General features: G+C 41.9%; 4 protein-coding genes across 4 annotated transcripts; 3 read left to right on the top strand and 1 right to left on the bottom strand.

Moving 5' to 3' along the window:
• Window positions 1-5,423: 5,423 nt before the first annotated feature.
• LOC129090925 (extracellular calcium-sensing receptor-like) lies at window positions 5,424-8,964 on the bottom strand. Its single transcript, XM_054598352.1, has 6 exons — window positions 8,774-8,964; window positions 8,282-8,579; window positions 7,377-8,171; window positions 7,021-7,248; window positions 6,795-6,918; window positions 5,424-6,331 (listed from the first exon to the last, which is right to left on the bottom strand). Exons 1-6 carry the CDS (start codon window positions 8,860-8,862, stop codon window positions 5,424-5,426), a joined length of 2,442 nt encoding a protein of 813 aa, XP_054454327.1. The 5' UTR covers window positions 8,863-8,964.
• A 2,699-nt stretch (window positions 8,965-11,663) lies between these two features.
• Window positions 11,664-15,181, top strand: LOC129097020 (extracellular calcium-sensing receptor-like; the record flags this gene model as incomplete). The annotated part of the gene is given in 8 exon segments (XM_054605701.1): window positions 11,664-11,711; window positions 11,713-11,727; window positions 12,224-12,381; window positions 12,465-12,753; window positions 12,834-13,589; window positions 13,672-13,899; window positions 13,990-14,113; window positions 14,274-15,181. Coding segments are annotated over 8 exon segments (2,526 nt in total), but the record flags the coding sequence as incomplete, so codon positions are not given.
• A 1,911-nt stretch (window positions 15,182-17,092) lies between these two features.
• Window positions 17,093-21,192, top strand: LOC129090780 (extracellular calcium-sensing receptor-like). The gene is made up of 6 exons (XM_054598283.1): window positions 17,093-17,289; window positions 17,378-17,666; window positions 17,866-18,672; window positions 18,766-18,993; window positions 19,237-19,360; window positions 20,294-21,192. The coding sequence occupies exons 2-6, from the start codon at window positions 17,412-17,414 to the stop codon at window positions 21,190-21,192; spliced, it is 2,313 nt and encodes a 770-aa protein (XP_054454258.1). The 5' UTR covers window positions 17,093-17,289; window positions 17,378-17,411.
• A 955-nt stretch (window positions 21,193-22,147) lies between these two features.
• On the top strand, window positions 22,148-25,012 carry LOC129091017 (extracellular calcium-sensing receptor-like). The gene is made up of 5 exons (XM_054598471.1): window positions 22,148-22,414; window positions 22,577-23,401; window positions 23,491-23,721; window positions 23,843-23,966; window positions 24,099-25,012. The coding sequence occupies exons 1-5, from the start codon at window positions 22,163-22,165 to the stop codon at window positions 25,010-25,012; spliced, it is 2,346 nt and encodes a 781-aa protein (XP_054454446.1). The 5' UTR covers window positions 22,148-22,162.
• The last annotated feature ends 173 nt before the right edge of the window (window positions 25,013-25,185 follow it).

Below are 25,185 nucleotides of genomic sequence, written 5' to 3'. Positions count from 1 at the left end.
TGGGGCAGTTAGATGTAACAAGGTCAAGGACCTCGTTAGGGGAGAGGGGAGAAAAATAGGGTAAGATGGGGTGTGGAGAGGGAAGGGGGAGCTGAGGGGGAAGAGCTGTAGAGGGTAGAGAGGGAGAGGGTGGACAGGGAGAGGGGGCTGAGAGAAGGAGGATCTGATATCGTTTACCTTCTTGTCAAATAAGTTGGCGAAATCATCAGGGAGAAGGGAGGAAGTAGGAGGAGGGGGTGGGGGTTGGAGGAGTGAAGAGAAAGTTTCAAAGAGTTTTTTAGGATTGGAAGCAGAGGTTAGGATTTTCGAGCGGAAAAAAGCCGCTTTAGCAATAGCTAGAGAGGAGGAAAAAGTGGAAAGGAGAGATTGGAAGTTAAGAAGGTCCTCCGGGAGTTTGCCTGTTCTCCATTTACGCTCAGCCGCTCTTAGGCTCCGTCTATCAGTACGCACCGAGTCCGACAGCCATGGGGCAGGAGGAGTTGGCCGTGCAGGCCTGGAGGTGAAGGGACAGAGGTTGTCCAAAGAGGAGGAGAGGGTGGAGAGGGTGGAGAGGAGAAGATCAGTAGCAGTATCGGGGGATAGGAGAGAGAAGGATTCAGGGTCAGGGAGGGCAGAGGTAACGGAAGAGGAAAGATCAGCGGGGGAGAGGGAGCGGAGGTGACTACGGGTAGAAACCATGTGGGTAGGTGGAGGAAGTAAGGGGGAGAGGAGAGGGAGAGGGAGTAGGACATGAAGTAGTGGTCCGAGAGCTGGAGGGGAGTGACAGAGAGGTTAGCAGTAGAACAGTGTCTAGTGAAGATAAGATCCAGCTGGTTGCCGGCCTTGTGGGTAGGAGGAGAGAAGAAGAGCGACAGAGGTTAAAGGAGGAGAGGAAGGAAAGCAGCGGTTCTAACTTATCAGTCTGGATGTTGAAGTCGCCGAGCATGATGAGCGCGGAGCCATCGTCATGGAAGTGCGAGACTAGTGTGTCAAGCTCCTCCAGGAACTCGCCAAGAGGGCCCGGTGGGCGGTACACAACAGCAATGGTGAGCTTGACTGGATAAGTGACAGTAACAGCATGAAATTCAAAAGAGGAAGGGGAGAACTGTGGAACAGAGACAAGAGAGTATTTCCATTTTGGGGAAATTAGCAGGCCAGTGCCACCACCTCGCCTCGCAGCTCTGGGAGTGTGAGAGAAGGAGTACACATCTGACAGAGCTGCGGGTGTGGTGGTGTTTTCTGGTGTGATCCAGGTCTCAGTTAGAGCAAGAAAGTTGAGGGAGAGCAAGGATGCATAGCCTGAGATGAACTCAGCTTTCGGCACTGCCGACTGGCAGTTCCAAAGCCCCCCCGACACCACTTGCTCACCATGGGCTGAGAGAGTGGGATAGATGAGGTTAGTGGGGTCACGGCGCCTGGGAGTGACCCACTGTCTACGTGACCACCAGACAGAGGAACAGACAGAAATAGCACCGGCACCGCACCCATTCCGACGTCCCAGTCGGGAGGCCCTCCACAAACTGTTCAATCGTGATCCTCTCCAGCATCCTCTGCTCCCCATCAGACTCCCCTGGCTGTAGCCACCTGTTAGCCGCGTCCCTCAGCTTCTGGGCATACACGAAAGGACAGTCGGTGGGTGTCCATTTCGTGCCCCGGAACCGGCGACGGTGGTCCTCGGGGGAGAAACCCGTCCTATCAAGGACGGCTTTTTTTATGTCCTGGAAATTTCCCCGCGAGGACGCTGGCAGACCGAGCGCCGCAGTTTGGGCCTCCCCTGACAGCAAGGGGAGCAGGCGCACGGACCACGCCGCTGCCGGCCACCCGCACGCCGCCGCCGTCCCCTCGAACATCTCCAGGAAGGTCTGTGGGTCGTCTTCCGCGGACATTTTGTGGAGCGCGATTCCCGTGAGCGGTGACGGAGGGGGTGGAGCTGCCGCCCCCGACCGGGACAGCAGGCTCTCCAGGATCCGGGTCTGCATCTCCGCCTGGCTGTGGAGTGCCTCGATCTGCCGCCGGTTCACCTCTGCCTGTTGCTGGTGCATGGCCGCGATCTCCCCCAGCATCTGGGCCAACGCCGCCACCGGCTGTGTCTGCTGCTCCGTCATCCCAGTGTTGAGGTCCCTCTTCAGGCGCCAGTGTAGCCGACTCTCGACTACCGTAGGTTCTCCCCAACACAGATACGGCTTCAGCAGGTAAGTTTAACAAAGGTATATTTATTTATTTCAAAATACAACACAACATGCGGACCGTCGTGCGCTCCGCTTCGCTGCCCGGTTTCTCGGGCGCACTCGGTCCACCGTTCCCGGAACGCCACCACTCTGATGGCTTTACGCTCTCGCTCAGTCCTCGTTCCGCGTGTGTGACTGTTCTCCTTCTAGAACTCCAGTCTGCTCCTGCTTAAGTAGATTTGGCATAATTATCACCACATTACAGCTGTGTTGATTGAACTCACCACGGCACTGTTCCCATGAACCACTCCCACACCTCTCTCCCCTGCAGCTGAGCGCAGACCACGCCCACTGCCACAGAAGGTTTTTACAATTTTCAGTGAACAGTTAAGATGTCCAAACCTCAGTTAATACTTTACCTTAGTCAGCGCATTTCCCCAGACAACTGGGATGTTATTCAAGATAAACTGATGACTCTCTGGAAGAGACGCATCAGAAATGCCAACTGTTACTCCTTCCATGGTTCCTTTGTTTGTTATTTGTAAGTTTACAAGTTCATATCTTGTCGGTGAATCTCCATTACTGTCAAAATAAACTCTTTCTCCTTCCCCAGTAGTGAAATGCACAGTGTTGAGATATTGCAAAACCTAGTGAATAAATTATAGAGAGATTACACAACAGATTCCTGCTACTATTACTCTGTCAAACTGAACTGATGGTTCCTCACCTGCCATGGTTGAATGTGTTTGGTATCAGCACAGCTACCATTTGAAAAAGGCCCTTTACCTTCCTCACATTTAATCAGGTTGTCAAGAGCATGAGCCACTGCGTAAACTGACTTGTACACATTATTTGTGAATCTCAGATCAGACCCATCAGTCAACTTTGATTCAACAGTCTGCAAGCTCTCAAAGCCGTTGCATGGCCTTTTTTGTGTTTCTGCAGTGTCATTCAGAGCGCAGTCAAACACGTCTTCCCAGAAATCTCGGACAAACTGACTGTCAGGAAACTGTGAGGGGTGGAATTGCCTCAGGTGCTCCTCCAGCCCGGGGATCTTAGCTTTGCTGACAGTGAAGCCTAGTGAGCCCACCAGGAGGCTGTGTCCCTCACTGTCAGTCAGAGAGTCATCTGTTATCCAGGCGTCACTGCCAACCCACTGCACTCCTGTAATGTTCTGTTTGTACAACTTTTTTGCCAGCAACTTAATTTCTCTGTGAGACATAAAAGCCATAATCACTTTGGAAGTGGAATGCTTAATGATCTCTATTAATCTCTGCAGGCTGTCAGGAGGATGTGAAGATGAAAATACTTCAGAATACTCAATGCACACTCCGTATTCTTGTGCCGCTTCGATAAATGCAGCAATGCCATTGAGGCCGTATTCGTTTTCCACAGCTAGAGCCCCAATCCAGGTCCAATGAAAGTGCTTGACCAGCTTTGCCAGTGCTCTGCTCTGGTAATAGTCACTGGGAATAGTTCTGAAAAAAGTGGGGTACTTTTTCCTGTTGCTCAGACAGGCACAGGTGGCAAAATGACTGATCTGCAGTTAATTATACAAACATGTTACTGGCAGGGCAAATATTTAAGAATCTTGCATAATGACCATTTAGCTTCATGCTATAGATATTTCCAACCACAAACTTAACACTAAGTTAAAAATACTTCACACTAACTGCAATTTATCTATGACTTACCACAGGTATATGAAACCTTCCAACAACTTGTGCAAAGGCAATAGTTGGTCTCGATCCTGAATGTCCCAAGATAGCTTGCACTGTCTCAGATTTATTGCAGTTGTCGTCACTGACTTCTCCCTTTAGTCCGCTCACCAGTGCCAGTGCAGCTCTCAGAATGTCCATAGTTCCACAGTTATCATATATCTTGTAGCCCAGTTTAACATCGGGGAGCAAATCAGTGTTCTTGTTGATCTCATTTATAGCAAATATGACCGCTTGAGCAAATTTAAATTCTCTAAAATTGAAGCTGGGGTGATGAAAGATAAAATGAAATAATGTACCTTTTTCTCAAATGCAATACAAAATGCAATCACACAATTTAAAATAGGCCTAACAATACATACTTGTTGCATTTTCGTACTTCTGGAATTGTCTGAAATGTGTTAATTACATAATCCTGCGCTGTGCGAAATGAAAATATGCCTCCGATTACAAAATCACCATCTTGGGCCAGTTCAGGTTGTTGTGCTGAGCCTTGCAGTCGGCACACAGAGTCTGCCTTTCCCATCAGCACAACCAAGAGGAGCAACCTCAATAACGGCATAGCTCTGCTCTGCTCTTCAGGACAGGCCAATTAGCTCTAATGCCTATGGCAGGGCTTTATACACCTTCAGCAACACAAGGAAAATATTCATGGTTGAACTCATGTCTCAGGAGACATGCCTGTGGATTTTATTCTATGATTTTATAAATGGTTTTAAATGTTGTTTATCCATATACGTAAAATAAAACAAGTTAAATATATATATATATATATATATATATATATATATATATATATATATATATATATATATATATATATATATATATATATATATATGTTTATGTATTTATTTACACTACAAGTAAAAGACGGACACAATCAATAGAGGGAAGCACCCTATGGCCAAATGGAGAAATCTCTGTAAACTAGCATAGCAAATCAGTAACTCTTAGCTAGAATTGTGAAAAGCATACAACTATACTAACCCAGGTCAAAAATCAGCACTTCCTGCAGAAAGACACATAGTGAATTCCCCCCCCAAAACCAGGAACTAGAGCAAAACTAATAGGGAGACACAGCATATAAACATTTAAACAGATACATTTTCTTGCACAAAATTAACAAAATGTTATCAGTTGAACTAAATTAAACAAAATTAAAGATGCGCTGAATAATTAAAATATGAGGTGTGAGTATGTGTAAGGGTTTGACGTTGCTTGAATGTAAAAGTAACTAACTAAGGCAGCATAACTAAACCATACCAGAGAAGGTGCCTAAAGGGAGAAGCATTGAAAGAGAGTGAAAAAGCTGCAGCTGTGCCTGAAGTAATGTTGAAAAGGTTGCTGGGGAAAGGGACAATTTTTGACAACGTTGCTTAGCCTGCTGCCACCGCAACCCTTTTAAAATGAAGCACAACAGTAAAGTTGCGGTAACAGAGCAACAGGGATATGTTGGGTTGGTGAAAGGTTGATGTAATAATATATCTTTATTTTAAAGTCTCAAATATGATGCGCATAAAAGTGTAAATTTATGTATTAATTTACATTTTCAGAATCATTTTGGTGCCTTCCTCCCCATCATGTTCTTTTTTGTATTCTTCTCAGGTTTCAGTAGGATAATATAACATTTCGGAATAAAAATACAAAAGAGCAGTCCAAAACTAGAAGCCAGAATAGCAAATATTTCCACAGCAACACTGAACTTCCCAGGAGAGCTGATATACGCTGGGATAAAAGTAATCCACACTGCACAGAATATCAGCATGCTAAAGGTGATAAATTTAGCTTCATTGAAATTATCAGGTAGTTTACGGGCCAGAAAAGCAAGAACAAAACATAACATGGCCAGAAGTCCAATGTATCCAAGGACAGCCCAAAAGCCTACAGCTGAACCCAGAGCACATTCTAAGATGATTTTGTCCTTGAATTCCTTAAAATTCTTAAATGGAAAAGGTGGAGAAATTGTTAACCATAGGACACATATGATAATTTGTATAAGAGTGAAACCCAGAACACTGAGTTTCTGCTGTGCAGACCCAAACCATTTCATCATATTACTACCTGGAAGTGTGGCCCTGAAGGCCATTAGCACCATTATAGTTTTCCCCAGAACACAAGAGATACAGAGGACAAAAGTGATGCCGAATGCTGTGTGTCGCAGCATGCAGGACCACTCAGTGGGCCGGCCTATGAAGGTCAGGGAACACAGGAAACACAGAGTCAAGGAGAAGAGCAGCAGGAAGCTCAGCTCAGAGTTATTGGCCCTAACAATGGGTGTCTTTCTGTATCTGAAGAAAATGAGTGCCACAACATTAGTGATGCATGTTCCAAATAAGGATGCTGCAGTGAGCAGTGCTCCCATAACCTCTTCATATGATAGAAACTCTGCCTCCTTCTTCACACAGACATCTCTTCTCTCATTTGACCAGAACTCAGGGTAGCATTGCACACAGGTGATAGAATCTGAAAAAAACGATATTAAAGCAGGTGTTGGATTTGCTCTGTATATTTGTCTTTTTTTTGTCTCTATTTTGCATATTTTCTCTACATACAAGGCAGACACTAACTACATGAGTACCAAATAACAAATTCATATTTCATATATTTATGTTTCAATATAAATTATCTAGATTGTACAGTCCAAGATACAGTATAAAGAGTTATTGTCTGTTATTTTTTGTTCATGTGGTTTTATTTCTTAATAACCAAGCATGATATCTTTTTTTAAATGTCAATTCTTAATAATACTGCACAAACACAATTTCACCTTCATCCACTCTGAATGCCTTTATTGCAGAGAGAGAGAATGGCAAATGTCAAAACCTCAGTAGGTGAGACCAAAACTATTTGCATACTCAGGTACCACGAGGAGGTGAGAAATTACTGTAGGCCTTTTTTAATCTTCAACCTGTATAAAATAACCCACCTGTAATGTTGCTTATTTCTCCCTCTGCACATCTTAAACAGTCATAGCAGCAGACAGGCTTTCCTTTTTGGAGAACCTTGCGAGTACCTGGAGGACATTTTTCACTGCAAACTGACAAAGGCACCTGCATGAACAAAACAACTTTGAGAAAGATGTATGGGAAACTATAACAATTAAAATAGACTGCAACAGACTCAACAGCTTCAGTGATAACATTGTATCATACCTGTTGTGAGTTCTGGGCCCAAATCAAAGACTTATTTTGCAGATTCAGCTGTTTGTCAGCAGGTAAAGATGCATCATAAAAACCAACTTTGACAAAGTCCACAATGCCCTTTTCTGTTGGCTGCCAGTTTATAATTTCATACTTTGCAGCTGGGTCTCCATTCTCATTAAAAAAAACCTCATCTCCTTCCTTTGTTTTGAACTGAATCTTTTTCATGAGCTGTAAAATCTAAGAAGATATAGGCTTATTGGCTCTACACCACGGTAGAATGAGTGCAATTGTTTATCTTTCAATATGTTGAAATATTTTCCATGTTAAAGTGATTTAAATATTATAATTATCGGTGTTCAACTCACCTTATATGGATCAAGCTTCACTGTGTTGTTGCAGGTTTGGTTACAGTTGAGAATAATATGAAGTGTGTGAGCCACAGCATACACTCCTTTATAGACATTGTTAAAGATTGGCATGAGTGACATATCAGTGAAGCTGTTTTGCACTCCAGTCAGATCTTCATGTCCAGTACATTCTCTCTGATTTCCTGATGATGACTTCGACTGCCTGAACTTACAGCTAAATAATGCTTCCCAAAACTCTGTAAACATTTCATTGTTAGATGAATTGAGCGGCTTTACATCCAGCATGAACTCTCTAACGCCACTGACATGGGCTTTGGGGATTGACAGGCCTATGGCACCATCCAGGATGTGATCCCTATCCATTGCTGCAATTTGGGAATCAAATATCCAGCCCTCACTGCCTACCCACTGGTATCCAGTCAAGTTGTGGTGTGACAACTCATGTAATAACACATCCATATCCATGTGCGAGAGGAAAGCAACAATAACCTTTGAAGTGGAAGTCTTGATAATGTCAATTATATTTTGTATTTTGTCTGGTGGATCTGTTCTAAAGAAAGATACAGAGTACTCCAGACAGATGCCCAGCCACTGGGCGGTGTCTGTGAATGTTGCCATGCCATTATTGCCATAATCATCATTTGTTCTAATAGCTCCCACCCAAGTCCAACCAAAATGCTTTACCAACAGGGCCAGGGCTCTGCTCTGGTAGTAGTCACTGGGTATTGTTCTGAGAAAGGATGGGTATTTGGTTTTATCACTGAGACAAGCACAGGTAGCAAAATGGCTGATCTAAAGGAAAAAGAATATCCCAAGATAAAGATATGATATATAATGCTATGACCATCTTAAAGATTTGAATAATTATAATATTGTTTTCACAATACACCAATCTTACTCACCATTGGGATATGAAAGGGTCCGATGACAGTAGCTATAGCCATGCAAGGAGAAGAAGAGGTTTCTCCCATAATGGCCTGCACTTGGGAAAGACTGGTACATGGTGCCTCGGACGGGGCCAATGCCACTTCATTACCATTAGCCAAGGCCAGTGCCACCCTTACACTTCTGGCAATGGAGCCACATGAATCATAAATCTTGTAGCCCAGAGAGATTCCAGGCAGTAGGTCTGTGCTGTTATTGATCTCCTCTACGGCAAAGAGCATAGCCTGAGCAAACTGGAACCCTCTGAAATTCAAACTTGATGCAAACAGTTATACATTGTTGTAATTTTAAATATCCTCGAAATAAAAACAATGGCATAATAAATAAAAGTATTTGATGTTATTAATATACACAATATTTCTCACTTCAAATTTCAAATACTGAAATGCTCAGTTTAACTTCCTCTTAGATATTCTTAAATCAAAATAGATTTATTGAGTATCATTTACCTGGTGCATTGCAGTGGCAGTGGTTTTTGAGTGTAGGTATCCTGTCTGTCTTTCCAGCTGCTGTGGAAAGAGAATATTCCCCCCAACATAATGTCCCCATCCTTATAAAGCTGGGGGCTCTCAGGATCCCCTCTCTGCCTGCACACCAGCTCCTCAGTCTGAGAGAAAGATGCAACCAGCAAGAGCTGTAAGAGTGCGCATCCCTGCTCTGGCCACCTCTGTGTGGACGGCATACTGTTTAAGAGAGCTAAACCACTGGTTGGCATCATGTGTGCCCTAATGTTAATTCAAGGCTTGCACTGGTATTTATACATTTTGGTGCAGCATGGCAAATCATAATTGAACAGTGATGTTTCATCGCTGTGGAGTGGGGCAAGAGGAAGGAGGTTCCCTAACCACAAAAAGGCTTTGGGGCCTCACCAAACATGAGAAGTATGAAAGTTGAAACCTGGCAAACTACAAATGACCATCCATTCCATCTCGGCAGATTCTCAGAAAAGATCATCTGTCGCCCATCTCCGCTGCAGAACAATAAGATCCCTTGTCCCCCATCTTGCCCATCCATATCTTCCAGATCACCAGTTGGCCTTCTCTGCCGAAGCCCAGCAAGATCATCAGTCGGCTGACCACCTGTGGGTTCCTGCTCCGCTACTCTTCAGTCTCTAGGCCGCCCACCTGAGCTTTTCTGCCCTGCTGTCCAAGCCTCCACTCTCCAAACAATCTATATTTATTGTTTTTTTCCCTATGTAATGTAACCGTTTATGCTTTTTATGGGAGGCTAATCCAAAAATATGTATATCTTTTGTTTCCAAATTAGCTGAGGTTCTCCACAATCTTTCCACGTGACAACTGCAGTAATACTCTACAAGGTACTAGAACCACTGTTTTAATAATGTACTTTCAACTTTGTGGCAGTTTGGTTGGAAGACTGACAGAACCCTGACCTCAACCCAATCAAACAACTTTTGGTAGAACTGAAAAACAGACTGAGCCAGGAGGTATAACCCAACATCAGTGCCAAACATAGTCTATTTCTACTTCTAACACACAGCTGAATGGGAGGAAATCCCTGCATCAAACTTTAGAATATTATCTGGTATAGTGTATAGAGTGTTGCAGCTGCATTTAAATGATCATGATTTTGGATGGAATTGCTCAGAGCGATATGCTCAACAGTCATACAGGTGTGTAATGTTTGGGTAATCACATAATTTGGCCATGTCATGTAGAAAGATAGATAGATCATCTTTAATGTGCAAACACACTTTTGCAGGAAAAACAGGAACATAGTGAAAACAGGCAGAGGCTGCAAGGTTGGGTCCTTTCTTCCCTTTTTTTTTCTTGTTGTGGTTTACTTGAAGTGAGCCAAATATTTAGCCATTATGCCGCCCCTGCGACACATGGTTATTTGGTATATATGGTCTTTATTTGTCATATTCAAACTTCATTGAAGTTTGTTGAGTTCAATACGCAAAGTTATGGTTAAATGTTTCAGGTCACTGTTTTGACAAAGGCCTAATGTTTTCCAGTAGAGATCCTTAGTGGATAATGTTGCAACAGCCCTGACGGTAAGTTTCCAGTGTAAACTGAGGGGACAGGTGTGGTGTGGAGGAAGACTGGAGACATTGTGAACTCTGGAGGGAGTTCATTTGTTTGTCAGAACGCTTGTAAGTGGGAAAAGCCTGAGGTGTAAGTCATGGTCAGGCCTAAGGCATCTGCACTTCACCACATGTGTTCAAATCCTCCCCCAAAGGACATACCCTCTGGAGAGGTCGAAAGTGTTTCATAAACTAACAGTCATCTCTACAGACATACAAACAACAATTTATTTTTAATTAAAGAGGACCTAAGAGGCATATCCGCTGGCTATTAACATCCCTTTGACTGAAAAATAACAATAACACCAAATTAAATATCACATGGTCGGATGATTTTCTAAATCAGGTGTGCTAAATTGTTTATTTTGATCAGTTGTCAAAAGTGTAACTTTAATTCCCTTATCCAAATGCAGAATTCACTAAAAGTGATGTGACATGTATGGTAAAGTAATAGATATTAAATATAAATGTGACAAAATCATTTAACAGTAAGTTATGGATGAAGATGATCATTATGTAAAATACACAAATGATATAGATATAGTTGAAAAAAAGAAAGAAAGAAAGAGAGAAAGAGACAGAATAAAGGAAAAATAAACCCACATTTGTAATATATTCAAGATGTTGGATTACATTTTTTGTTGGTATTTGCATCAAATGTCAATACACTGTCTTAACTGATTGCACAAAACAGAATAATTTTTCAGGAAATTAAGTTCATACTGTTCCTCACCTGCATGACCTGTTCATCACATGTTTAAAACTATAATCTACTGGTAGTTGTTTTCAATAAGCCTAATTACTCCTAACTCGACTAGCTAAGCATTTAAATAAACCATATATTTTGTATACTGTACATACAATTTGAAATTTTTATTAAAATACATTGCAAGATTAACAATTTGCATCAAAACACAGACAAAATGTGTCATAGAGATACTTCGAAGACTGCATCCCAATTTAAGAAATTGTATTATTTAGTTTTGAATTGTTTCAGTTATTTTTTTCCAGCAACGACAGTGGGAGAAGCAGATTATATTCATGAAAAATATTCATGTGTAAAATATAATCAACATACTCTAGGAGCTCTGGCTTCCACCATAATTGTCATCATTGCAAGTACAGATGTATTGTCAGAAAAATATACTGTAGTTAGAGCATCCAAAGAAAAAGTAACAGTTATGCGGAATGGCCCTTTTCTGATTATTTCATATATATTACAATGTAAAGTTGGATACTGTGAAGCTAATATTGTTTTTTATATCTTTTTTTCTACACTGTGTGAAAGTTTGCATGTTCTCCCTGTGTCAGCGTGGGTTCTCTCCGGGTTCTCCGGCTTCCTCCCACAGTCCAAAGACATGCAGCTTAGGTGCATTGAAGACTCTAAATTGCCCGTAGATGTGAATGTGAGTGTGAATGGTTGTTTGTCTCTATGTCAGCCCTGCGTGGGTACCCTGCCTTCGCCCATTGACAGCTGAGATCGGCTCCAGCACCCCTGCGACCCTTAACTGGATAAGCAGGTTACGGAAGATGGATAGATGGATGGATGATAACTTTGTCATATGTTGTTTACAGAGAACTACTTCTGCAAAGTAACTAGTAACACGTGCCATGACACAATTTTTTCATACAAAAAAATCATGGACCCAATCAAGTCTGTCTTATCGCACTTATCTCTGATTGGTTGTTAAGAGGCCAGTGACACCTAGATATTAAAATGTCACATTTAAGATGCTTTGATCCCAACCTGGCTGGGTCGCTCTGCACTGTCAGGATTTGGGAGTGGAAAATGTCACAAGTGATAGTAGGGCTGCTTTTCTCTTGGCATCTGTTGGCATTTGGAGCAGTGAAGGAGGAAGCTCCTTTCTGTCAGATCCTGGGGAGTCCAGAGTTTCCTCTGCTGTCTAAGGAGGGAGATGTCATGATTGGGGGAGCCTTTTCCATCCACAGCAAAATCACACAACCTCCACTTTCCTTTACAGAGAAACCATCACGTCTCATATGTTCCAGGTAATTTTGAGCTTTGTATAAAAATATGTCCTAATGAGTTCTGTCACAGTGAACAAAGTTTAATTTTGCTCGTTTTGTCTCAGTGTGAACCTCAGGGAGTTTCGATTTGCCCAGACAATGATTTTTGCAATCCAAGAAATAAACAAAAGCAAATATCTTCTTCCCAATGTTTCAATTGGATACCGTATTTATGACAACTGTGGCTCAACATTATCCTCAATGCGTGCTGTGATGGCCCTGATGAACGGTGATGAGTGGACTGTGGGAAAGAGCTGTTCAGGACAATCAGCTGTTCACGCTATAATCGGGGAGTCTGAGTCCTCTTCAACCATTGTCCTGACACGTACTACTGGACCTTTCAAAATACCTGTGGTAAGAGCAATGTTTGTGTATCACTGTGTATAATATGGGCACATTCTTCTTATTCGTTCCCTTTCTTTGTGTATTTTCAGATAAGTCATTCAGCTACTTGTGAGTGTTTGAGCAATAGGAAGGAGTATCCCTCTTTCTTTCGAACCATTGCCAGTGATCTCTACCAAAGTCGAGCTCTTGCCCAGATGGTCAAGCACTTTGGCTGGACCTGGGTCGGGGCAGTCAACAGTGACAGTGACTATGGCAACAACGGCATGGCCATCTTCCTTGCTGCAGCCAAGGAGGAAGGAGTGTGTGTGGAGTATACAGAGAAATTTCACCGGGCAGAACCAGAAAAACTCATGAAAGTTGTAGAAGTGATCCGAAAGAGCACTGCCCGGGTCATTGTTGGTTTTCTGGCCCACGTAGAGATGAACAACCTTCTGGAGAAGTTAAGTCTGCACAACATCACAGGCCTGCAGTTTATTGGTGTGGAGGCCTGGATCACTGCTGACAGCCTCGTGACTCCCACCAGCTTTAGTGTGCTAGGAGGTTCACTGGGTTTTGCTGTGCAAAAGGCCAACATCAGTGGCCTGGATGATTTCTTAATCAAAGATTTCTGGGGGACAGAGTTTAAGTGTAAGGAGACAAACGGTGACACCAATGCAGAAACAGCAACATGCAAAGAAAACCAGGATCTAATTGAGTTTAAAGACAATGATGATGATGTTGCAGAGCTGCGATACTCCAGTAACATTTACAAAGCTATCTATGCTGTGGCCCATTCACTGCACAGCCTTTTAAAATGCTCAGAAAGTCAGGGGTGTGACAGGATGATAAAGGTTACTCCTTGGCAGGTAAAAAGGAGAGATTACTGAACGATTTCTTAATTTGCTTTCTTCGGTTATATGTTGACAAATTGTCCTACTATTTTTTAAGGTAGTGGAGTCTTTGGAGCAGGTCAATTTTACCATTAACAACGGAGACCGGGTGTGGTTTGACAGCACTGGAGCAGCTGTGGCTAAGTATGAGGTGGTGAACTGGCAGCGTGGATCAGATGACTCAGTCCAATTTAAACCTGTCGGCTATTATGATGCCTCCCTACCTCCTGGAAAGAAGTTTGTCCTCAAGACTGAAGCCATAATGTGGCCTGGGGGGAAGACAGAGGCAAATATTATTTTTGACAAGCTTTGACTTATGTAATCTTTAATAGTTGTTTATAAAAAAATAACATCCATCATCTTCTTTGATTTAAAGTTGCCTGTGTCAGTGTGCAGTGAAAGATGTCGTCCAGGAACTCATAAAGTCCTTCAGAAAGGAAAGCCAGTCTGCTGCTATGACTGCATGCCATGTGCAGAGGGAGAAATCAGCAACAGCACAGGTATATGTACCACAGACCTTAGATATGTCAATTTGCATACGTTTTTTGCTTTCCATACTCTATGTATCATGCTAAAGTTCACTATGGTACAGTCTCTTATTTACATTTTCAGGATGTAACTGATAGAATCAAAATAATAGTGAGACTTTTCCTATTACAGATTCTAATGACTGCAAAAAGTGTCCTGAAGAGTATTGGTCCAATCAAAACAGAGATGCATGTGTACTGAAAAATGTTGAGTTCCTCTACTTCACTGAGGTTATGGGTATAATCCTTGTATTTTTCACTTTGTTTGGTGTGTTCCTTACTTTAATTGTGGCCACGCTATTCTTGATCAATAAGGACTCTCCCTTGGTGAAGGCCAACAACTCTGAGCTGAGCTTCCTGCTGCTTTTCTCCTTGACTCTGTGTTTCCTGTGTTCCCTGACCTTCATAGGCCGGCCCACTGAGTGGTCCTGCATGCTGCGACACACAGCATTCGGCATCACTTTTGTGCTCAGTATCTCTTGTGTTCTGGGGAAAACTATAGTGGTGTTAATGGCCTTCAGGGCCACACTTCCAAGTAGTAATGTGATGAAATGGTTTGGGCCTGCACAGCAGAGAATCAGTGTTCTGGCTTTCACACTCATACAGGTTCTTATTTGCATACTATGGCTTACAATCAACCCTCCTTTTCCCTACAAAAATATGAGCCTCTATAAAGAGAAGATTATTCTTGAGTGCACCCTGGGATCAACTGTGGGGTTCTGGGCTGTGTTAGGATACATAGGGCTCCTAGCTGTATTATGTTTTGTACTTGCTTTTTTGGCTAGAAAGTTGCCTGATAATTTCAATGAAGCTAAATTCATCACCTTCAGCATGCTGATATTCTGTGCAGTCTGGATCACATTTATCCCAGCATATGTCAGCTCTCCTGGGAAGTTCACAGTGGCTGTGGAGATATTTGCTATTTTAGCCTCCAGTTATGGGCTACTTCTCTGTATATTTGCACCCAAATGCTTTATTATTGTATTCACACCTGAACTGAACACAAAAAAAAATCTGATGGGGAAAACAGGATCCGATTAAATCTTAATTCACATTTTTTTCCCAAAGTTAATTCAACATTGTTACTTTTTTATTTTAGTAATATATCCTACCTCTAATACAGACATTAAACAAATGCATAATTTGAAAATAATGATAATAATAATCTGTATTAAAAATAAAACTTTAAAAAAACATGTTTTGTAATGTGTTAAACTTGTATAATTACCACTTTATTAGACAATAAGAAAATAAAAAATAAAAACTATCCACGCGTCCCTGCCTTTCATTTTAATTAGCACAATTAGGGCCTGCAAAGTACAGATTACTGTGCAGGCCTTAATATACACTCTCATCACACAAGCGTAACATGAACATGTTTTACAAAAACTTGGATGAAAAGGCTTTGTCATTAAAAAAAACACTTAAAAAGAACCTGAACTTCACACTAACCTATTTCCACACAGACTGTCTTCAATATCCCCAAATATACAGTAGCTAATGAAATAAGAAAGATCATACCTCAATTTATTCATAGAAGTTTCATTGGGAACCCGGTTCTCTTTTTCAGGAACGCCTTATTTACAACTATTTTCAGGGTTTCATTCTAACATAGTGAAGTGAGAATTAACGCTGTCATTAGTGCATTAACATACATACTTACAACCATTACAACCATTGAATCCAAACATTCTATGTTTAAAATAATATTTAGCATCTTAGTGTGCTAAATAAAAGGCTGTTCCTCAGTGCCGCCTGCTGGACAGTGAGTATACTGTAATTGTAATAAATCTATTCAAATAAAGCTACTACTTTAATAACAATAATAACAATAACTTCAGACAATTCAGTGAAGCCCAAGATTCCTTTTAATTCCGACTTTATAGAATTTTCACTTCATACAATATCTGCAAAACTAAAGGAAAAGACTGAGGATAAGGTTAATAAAAACAGTAATGTGAATGGGATACAACTTTAGTGTTCTGCTTGAAGTCAGGCTTGCTACTTCACCTCTATAACATCCACACAACTAACGACATCCTGCTTTGGCACAGAACACTGGCATTGTACTTAATATTAAAGTGTACAAACATCCAATATTGACTCAATTCTTTAGAATACTGGGCTTGAATATTATGTTGTTGTTTTTTTTATTTCTGTATTGATTTTTAAACATAAGGATACATTGTTTAATATTAAATAAACAAATAAAGTATGATATCACTTATGCCCACCACCATACTCCCAACTCACACACATAAACACGGCCATGATGAATAAGGTTGAGCACAGACAAGGATGGAGGGATTTTATTGTTTGGTTTAAACTGGTCCACTACCCCCTGATTTGTGTTGATATGCTGCTACAAAAATGTTAAAATGACATAATCTATAGCTATGCACTCTGTCAAAAGCTTTCTTCACATGAAGATCAAATGCAATGTAAGGGGGTACACTCTCATGTACTCATTTTTAGTAACTGGGTCTGAAACCCTTTAAAGTGTGCTGCCCCAAAAAAGCAGGAATCATAAAACCTATAACATTTTTTTAGTTTTGTAGATACTCCTTCCATCAGAACTTTATTTCAAGAATGCAATCAATGCACCTCCTCAAATTCAAATTTGTGTCTGTATATTTTAAGTAGTGTTTTTGTAGATGTTCTCCTGATTACTGAGTTAGATTTCCAGCAATTATTTTTTCTGTTTTTACTTGTCATTGTTGTACATAGAGGCAAACATAAAGGCAAAGGAAGAGGAGCAAAGCGATCTGACGTCATCATACAGGGATTTGATAAGAAGACCTGTATCATCATCACATGCAGAAGTTTAAAGCTCTGCTCATTAGATACACGTTTTGGTCAGTGATAGAAGAACTCATTACAGAGTACAGGTTTGAGTGCACATGTCACATGTGTGCCTGGCAGTACCAGATGTGTGACTCTGTCGTTGTAATGCTACTCTTCGTTCTCTTTGTGGGAGTCTGTGGAGCAGAGGATGACACTGTGCTCTGTGAGATATTGGGGATCCCAGAGTTTCCTCTGTTATCTAAGGAAGGAGATATCACTATTGGTGGAGCTTTCTCCATTCATAGCCAAATATCAAAGCCTTCGCTCTCCTTCACAGATGCTCCAGAACCTCTCATATGTTCCAGGTACTGTTGTCTCCTTTCTAATTTTTTGGTTTCCCAACAGGGGAAAAGTCGGAAAACGGTCGCTCAAAAGTGTTCTTACTCTTTTCAGGATCAATTTAAGAGAATTTCGTTTTGCCCAAACGATGATTTTTGCCATCCAGGAGATCAACAATAGCAGCTCTCTGCTGCCTAATATCTCAATTGGTTATAAGGTATTTGACAGCTGTGGTTCAACACTGCCTTCAATGCGTGCAGTGATGGGTCTGATGAACGGGCAGGAAAGGACATTGGGTAAAACCTGCTCAAGACAGTCATCTGTTCATGCCATCATCGGGGCCTCTGAGTCTTCCTCAACCATTGTGATGCTACAAATTTCAGGGATTTTCCAAATACCAGTGGTAATTATTAGTCAGCAATCGTCTGTTCTTTTTTGACTGATTTCACCCTGTTCTTTTGTAATGATCTGAATGTATGAACTTAATATAAAGTGACCCTCAACTAATTTAGATATTGAGTTATACAACATTTTGACAAAGTTTTACTTCTAATCAAGTGATACATGTTTTGTTTTGTTTCCCTCCGTTTCTTTTCTATTAGATCAGTCACTTTTCCACTTGTGCTTGTCTGAGTAGCAGAAAGGAATACCCCTCCTTCTTCAGAACCATTCCTAGTGATTACTATCAGAGCAGAGCCTTAGCAAAACTAGTAAAGCACTTTGGCTGGACATGGGTTGGGGCAGTTAGAAGTGACAATGACTACGGCAACAATGGCATGGAAACATTTATCACAGCTGCCAGTCAGGAGGGGGTCTGTGTTGAGTACTCAGAGGCCATCTCGAGGACTGACCCCAGTTGGCAGGTTGCCAGGGTGGTCAGAGTGATCCACAGTGGCAGTGCAAGGGTTTTAGTTGCCTTCCTCGCCCAGGGCGAGATGAACATTCTGCTTGAGGAAGCTCTGAAGCAGAATTTGACTGGGCTGCAGTGGGTGGGCAGTGAGTCCTGGATTACGGCCGGTCATCTGGCCACTAAGAGGTACTCGGGAATCCTGACAGGGTCTCTGGGCTTCACGATCAGAAAAACAAAGATCACAGGCCTACAACAGTTTCTTTTGAATGTTAACCCAAGTCAAAACCCACATAATAATCTGCTAAAAGAGTTCTGGGAAGCCACATTTGGTTGCAGTTTCCAATCCAGTTTGCATGGTCAGACCCAATGCTCAGGCTCTGAGAGACTAGAGGACATCAACAATCCTTTCACAGATGTGTCAGAGCTAAGGATATCTAACAATGTGTATAAAGCTGTGTATGCTGTGGCTCATGCCATGCATAACATGTTAAAATGTGGGCAAAATGATGAAGCGCTCAATCAGTCTTGTAACTGGGAAGATAATTTACAGCTAAAACAGGTTAGTGGTCGCCCTTGAGAACTTTGTAAATAATTTGAAATTATAAAGAATTCCCTTAAATATAAGTTATTCACCCTTGTTCTCTGTTGGTAGGTTGTGAAACACCTTCAAGGTGTGAATTTTACTCTTCAGTCAGGAGAAAGAGTGAATTTTGATGAAAATGGAGACCCTGCAGCAACTTATGAACTGGTGAACTGGCAGAGAAACCAGGCAGGAGATACTGTGTTTGTGGCTGTAGGGAGCTACGATGCCTCTCTACCAAATGGAAAACAGTTTATCATGAACAAAATAAACACAACATGGGCTGCTGAATCCCCAAAGGTCTAAATATGCTTAACATGATATGCCTATTGTGGAGATTGTTTTTCAAATGAATAACTTTTCCTTGTCAATTCTGCATTGTTGAGGAAATCATATAAAAGTCTACAAAAACACATTCATAACTGTATATAATTTGCAGATTGACAAGCAAAGTTCCAAGATATTAGGAATATCAAGAATATAATATCAGGATTACAAGGAAAACAAACTATGAGTAACTGATGAGTGGTGGTGTTGTTACAGAGGCCACAGTCTGTCTGCAGTGAGAGTTGTCTGCCAGGTTTTCGGCAGGCTGTAATTAAAGGCAAACCCATCTGCTGTTTCTCCTGCATCGCCTGTGCTGCCGGAGAGATCAGCAATTCCAGCAGTGAGTAGAAGCTTTCATATCTGTAATTTATTGTGTAATATTTGTACTGAATTAATGCTCTCCAGTTTTCTTATAAGTGAGTAAACACAGTGATTGCTTATTTTAAAATGAGCTCTGCTCTCATAAAGAAGGTTACAATATTGTAACCCTGGTTTTCGTGAGCACAGGCTTCGCTCCTCTAATGGACTAGTAATAATCTCCTCCAGTCATGAACTTGCTTTCACATCGACCCAATCATATTGATCCTAAAGTCCTAAAGTTAGTCCCTGCAGCCCACTTACTTCTTTATAACCTAGGTTACCACAGCAGAGAAGTAAGAGGCCCGAGCCAACCAAGGTCAAGAACAGCCGGTCATTGTAACGCAACCCTCGACCTGAAAAAAATACTTAAGTTCTTGGGAAAAAGGAGGGATTCTGTCTTAGTGTAGCCTGCCACTGTCATAACGCAGCAACAAGCAATCTTGGGACACCGACATAGGGGATAGTTCACATATTCTCATAGTTGAGGTCAGTGCAAGCAGCAAAGCTGTCTTAAATGCCAACACCTTTAGAGAGGAGTGATCCAGAGGCTCAAAGGGACCCTTCACCAAGGCCTTGAGTTCTAAGGTCACTCCACAAAGCTTAGATATCCCCCTGGTCTTGAGGTCGGGACATGACGGCACTGACGAGGTTCCTGAAGCGGCGTCTCCACCGGGCAGATTGCCGTTTGCTGGAGAGAAAAATTAAAGCTTAGCAGTGGGGTGTACTGCCTTACATACTGTAGAGTTTGCACATATTTGTGAAGACACATTTTGCAACTACGGTTACTCAAATTTTCAGGGAAAACGCGTGCTTGAGATGGAGGAGAGTTACTGAAGAGTCCAGTAGAGGGCAAAGTCTGAACTTGCATCTTACAGAATGAACACATTTGAGTGTTCCATGTTTTTCTATTTAGATTTGGGAGAGTGTTCACGCTGTCCACTGGAGTACTGGTCAAATGAAGATCACAGCCAGTGTGTTCCAAAGGTGATCGAGTTCCTTTCTTTTGGAGAAACCATGGGCGTCCTCCTCACTGCTTTCTCATTGTTTGGAGCAAGTTTAACACTGGTGGTGTCATGTGTCTTCTTTCGTTTTAATCAAACACCTCTAGTCAAAGCCAGTAATTCTGAGCTGAGCTTCCTACTGCTCTTCTCCCTGACTCTGTGTTTCCTGTGTTCTCTGACCTTCATAGGCCAGCCCACTGAGTGGTCCTGCATGCTGCGACACACAGCATTTGGCATCACCTTTGCCTTGTGCATATCTTGTATCTTGGCGAAAACTTTAGCAGTGGTGATTGCCTTTAAAGCCAAAGGGCCAGCAAACAAAGTTCCTCAGTGTTCTGCTCCACTTCAGAGAACAAGTGTTCTTAGCTGTACATTACTGCAGGTGTTAGTTTGTGTGCTGTGGTTAACTCTTGCCCCACCATTCCCCTACAAAAATACAGCTTATGCCACTGAAAGGATCATTCTAGAGTGCAATTTAGGTTCACCTATAGGGTTCTGGGCTGTGCTGGGGTATATAGGCCTCCTGGCTGTGCTATGCTTTATCCTTGCTTTTCTGGCTCGAAAGCTGCCTGATAATTTCAATGAAACTAAGTTCATCACCTTCAGCATGCTGATATTCTGTGCCGTCTGGATCACCTTTATCCCAGCATATGTCAGCTCTCCTGGGAAGTTCACTGTAGCTGTAGAGATATTTGCTATTCTGGCCTCTAGCTTTGGGTTACTCTTTTGTATATTTGCTCCAAAATGTTATATTTTACTGCTAAAACCAGAGAGAAATACTAAAAAACATATGATGGGGAGAAACCAGTGAAAATCTCCCTGGATGACTTTAAAGAATAGTAACACCAAAAGGTCTAAATTGTTATTTTAGTTTTATTTTATTTGAAACAATGGGTTGAATATGATCTTGCAGAACATGAACCAAGCAGCACTTAGACTGGCCACATTTGCAGTTTTTTAAATGCAATTACAATTTTCGTGCATTAGCTGCACTGAATTAAATTCCCGTAAAAGGAAAAGTCAAAATAATGCATGCATCAAATTTATCAGTGTTTTTCATCATTTAGCTCAGTTTCAAAAACTGACTAGAATATTAAACACACAAGAGCTCAGATATCCCCATGGTTACTGGTTTATGAAATCCTTTTTGTAAGTCATTATTGGTTATGCTAAAAACAATGATGGCATACAAATTGTGTAGTCCCGCTAATAGGACCATCCATCTCTCAATCACACCACAAGTACTGTCATTGGTGGACAGAAACACAATATTTACATAAGTTGCACAAAGGCCCCTGTGGCTTTATGATAGTTTGAAGAAAAACCCTATAAAATGCTCAGAGATGAGGGTTTTTAGCTTTCGGCCTTGTGTGGTAAATATATACATGAGCTACAATGCTGCTGATAGCAGATCTGCTACTTCTTTCCCTTCTGGCCGTCAGAGGAGGGAAGTCGATGTGTCAAACATATGGGACAAAAGAACAGTCTCAGTTTTTTAAGGAGGGAGACCTCAACATTGGAGGCATTTTCTCCTTCCATCAGAACCCAGTCAGTGTCAATCCAGCTCACCAAGTCAACCCAGGAACAATCCAGTGTGAAGGGTAAGAGGGATAAAAAAAAAAAAAGTACCTGTAAATCTCATTACAATATGTGTAGTTTATTCATGTTATAAGTGCAAATCAGTGTGTGTTTCATTTCTTTTTTACTTTTCATAAATTGTAAAATATGGACCCTCTTCTTTTTCAAGACTGGACCCCGGAGAGCTTCAATACGCGTTCACTATGATATTTGCTATAGAGGAGATCAACAACAGCTCAGATCTGCTTCCAGGAGTGACACTGGGTTACAGGATATTTGACTCCTGCCCCAGTATCCCTCTGTCCATCAGGGCATCACTTAACCTGATGAATAGGTATGAGAGTGGGGAAGGCAGCTGTAGCAAACTCTCAAATGTGCATGCTGTCATAGGGGAAACCACATCCACCTCTACAATAGGTATTGCCCGCACCATGGGACCCTTCAATATTCCTGTGGTGAGTGTTGGGGACATGCATCGTCTCTGCACACATGAACTGTCAAGTGATTTTTTTGTTGTTGAATGAGAAGTTAGATTACATGTGAAAATGTTTTAATGACGTGTCATTCATATTAGACATCTCAAAATGAGCTATTTCTCTGTTTTATTTGTCTTTCAGATCAGTCATTCAGCCACTTGTGCATGTCTTAGCAACAGAAGAGACTATCCCTCTTTCTTCAGAACCATACCTAGTGATATTCACCAGAGCAAAGCCCTAGCAAAGCTTTTGAAACACTTTGACTGGACCTGGGTAGGGGCTATTAGAACTAATAGTGACTATGGGAATGGTGGCATGGCCAGTTTCCTGGAAGCAGCAGAAAGGGAAGGTGTGTGTGTTGAGTATTCAGTGGCTATTTACAGAACTGATCCCAGGAAGTGGTTCTTAGAGGTGGTGAACATTATTAAGGAATCCACCTCTAAGGTAATAGTGGCTTTCACTGATGGCACAGACCTTGACATACTTATTAAGGAGCTCCATGCTCAGAATGTGACAGGGCTGCAGTGGGTGGGCAGTGAGGGTTGGATCACTTATCGCTACATTGCCTCTCCAGTAAACTACGCTGTGGTGCAGGGGGCGGTGGGCTTTGCAGCATTAAATGCCCACATCCCTGGACTGCAGGAGTTCCTCGCTAACAGCAGGCCCTCCATCACAACGGGAGACCACGGACTGGTTGAGTTGTGGGAGACGGTGTTTGGCTGCACCCTTACTCCCCAAGCAGAGACTCAAGCTCAGGGTTTAGTCCCAGCCTGCACTGGGAAGGAGTCTCTGTGGGACACAAAGACACGCTTCACAGATGTTTCAGACGCCAGTTTACTGAACAATGTTTACAAGGCCACATATGCTGTTGGTCAAGCATTGCACATGTTGTTTACCTGCAAAGATGGAGAAGGGCCTTTTGAGAACAATACTTGTGCTGATTGGGAAAATGCCCAACCATGGCAGGTAAACAAATACAATTCTGTGCCTAAGTCAAACAACTGTATATGTTATTTATTATATAGTTAAAAAACAACATCTCTGTTTCTCTGCAGGTTCTGCATTACCTAACACAGGTCAATTTCACCACTAAGATTGGTGAAAGGGTTTTCTTTGATGAGTTGGGCGACCCTGTGGCACGTTATGCTCTGGTAAACTGGCAGATGGATGAGACGGATTACATAGTCTTTGAGACCATTGGTTTCTATGATGCCTCACGGCCAGAGGGCCAGCAGTTTGAGATGAAAGCAGATGTGAGAGCTATCTGGGCAGGCGAGAATCTTGAAGTAAGTAAATCTCGAAAGCCTGTCTTAATGAGCTTTCTTGAATTCTATTCTGAGCGCAATATTCTTTTTCATCTTGAGTAATAAACAATTATTTTAAACTTTTTTTTCTTTTTAAATAAAGGTACCAAGGTCTATTTGCAGTGAGAGCTGTTTGCCAGGCACCCGCCGGGCTTTCGTGAAGGGCAAGCCTATCTGCTGTTTCGATTGCATCACCTGTGCTGACGGGGAGTTCAGCAACAGTACAAGTGAGACGGCAGGATTCCTAGCATTTACTCTGGCACTCATTATGTTTCTGTTGGGTAAAATCACTGCCAGCACTTTACTGGTCTATCTGAGGATGTGTGTGCTGTACAGCCTAAACATATTTATGCTTTCAGATGCAGTGAAATGTGACAAATGCCTTCCCGAGTACAAGTCCAACGAAGAGAGGAATAACTGTGACTTGAAAGCTATTGAGTTCCTCACCTTCAGGGAATTGATGGGTATACTGTTGGTCACCTTTTCTGTCTTTGGTGCCTGCCTGGCGATGACTATAGCCCTGATATTTTTCCACTACCGGCAGACTCCTATTGTCAGGGCCAACAACTCTGAGCTGAGCTTTCTACTGCTTTTCTCCTTGACTCTGTGTTTCCTGTGTTCCCTGACCTTCATAGGCCGGCCCTCTGAGTGGTCCTGCATGTTGCGACACACAGCATTCGGCATCACTTTTGTCCTCTGTATCTCTTGTGTTCTGGGGAAAACTATAGTGGTGTTAATGGCCTTCAGGGCCACACTTCCAGGTAGTAATATGATGAAATGGTTTGGGCCTGCACAGCAGAGAATCAGTGTTCTGGCTTTCACACTCATACAGGTTCTTATTTGCATACTATGGCTTACAATCAACCCTCCTTTTCCCTACAAAAATATGAGCCACTATAAAGAGAAGATAATTCTTGAGTGTGCACTGGGATCAGCTGTGGGGTTCTGGGCTGTGTTGGGATATATAGGGTTTTTAGCGGTGTTATGTTTTGTACTTGCTTTTTTGGCTAGAAAGTTACCTGATAATTTTAATGAAGCTAAATTCATCACCTTCAGCATGCTAATATTCTGTGCAGTCTGGATCACATTTATCCCAGCATATGCCAGCTCTCCGGGGAAGTTCACAGTGGCTGTGGAGATATTTGCTATTCTGGCTTCAAGTTATGGAATGCTGTTTTGTGTTTTCTTGCCGAAGTGCTACATCATTTTATTAAAGCCTGAGAACAATACAAAGAAACATTTGTTAAGTAAAGCGACACGAAGAGCCCTTTGATTTATTTACAGCACTTTTTTCTGTCTCTAATTGTTTTATATTTATATTATTAAAATGAACTGACTAACTATATTACTTAAATGAAAGAGCAATGTATGGTTCTTCCCAAAATATATCCTTATGATGTCTGTATATCAACATATTGAAAATAAATTAAACTTATTAGATTACGT

Source organism: Anoplopoma fimbria, chromosome 1 (assembly GCF_027596085.1).
Source record: "Anoplopoma fimbria isolate UVic2021 breed Golden Eagle Sablefish chromosome 1, Afim_UVic_2022, whole genome shotgun sequence".
Taxonomy (NCBI): domain Eukaryota; kingdom Metazoa; phylum Chordata; class Actinopteri; order Perciformes; family Anoplopomatidae; genus Anoplopoma; species Anoplopoma fimbria.
The sequence above is the reverse complement of the archived record's forward strand: the minus strand, read 5'-3'. Positions and strand labels throughout refer to the sequence as shown.

Bases quoted from the DNA above. Each gene is read 5' to 3' on its own strand.
- LOC129091017 (XM_054598471.1), top strand. From the start codon at position 22,163: ATGATATTTGCTATAGAGGAGATCAACAACAGCTCAGATCTGCTTCCA. The intron at 23,402-23,490 runs GTAAACAAATAC...GTTTCTCTGCAG, and splicing joins AAAATGCCCAACCATGGCAG to GTTCTGCATTACCTAACACA. The intron at 23,967-24,098 runs GTGAGACGGCAG...TTATGCTTTCAG, and splicing joins GGAGTTCAGCAACAGTACAA to ATGCAGTGAAATGTGACAAA.
- LOC129090780 (XM_054598283.1), top strand. From the start codon at position 17,412: ATGATTTTTGCCATCCAGGAGATCAACAATAGCAGCTCTCTGCTGCCT. The intron at 17,667-17,865 runs GTAATTATTAGT...CTTTTCTATTAG, and splicing joins GGATTTTCCAAATACCAGTG to ATCAGTCACTTTTCCACTTG. The intron at 18,673-18,765 runs GTTAGTGGTCGC...CTCTGTTGGTAG, and splicing joins ATAATTTACAGCTAAAACAG to GTTGTGAAACACCTTCAAGG.
- LOC129090925 (XM_054598352.1), bottom strand. From the start codon at position 8,862: ATGTTGGGGGGAATATTCTCTTTCCACAGCAGCTGGAAAGACAGACAG. The intron at 8,580-8,773 runs GTAAATGATACT...GTTTGCATCAAG, and splicing joins CTGCCACTGCAATGCACCAG to TTTGAATTTCAGAGGGTTCC. The intron at 6,919-7,020 runs GTATGATACAAT...TTGTTCATGCAG, and splicing joins GGGCCCAGAACTCACAACAG to GTGCCTTTGTCAGTTTGCAG.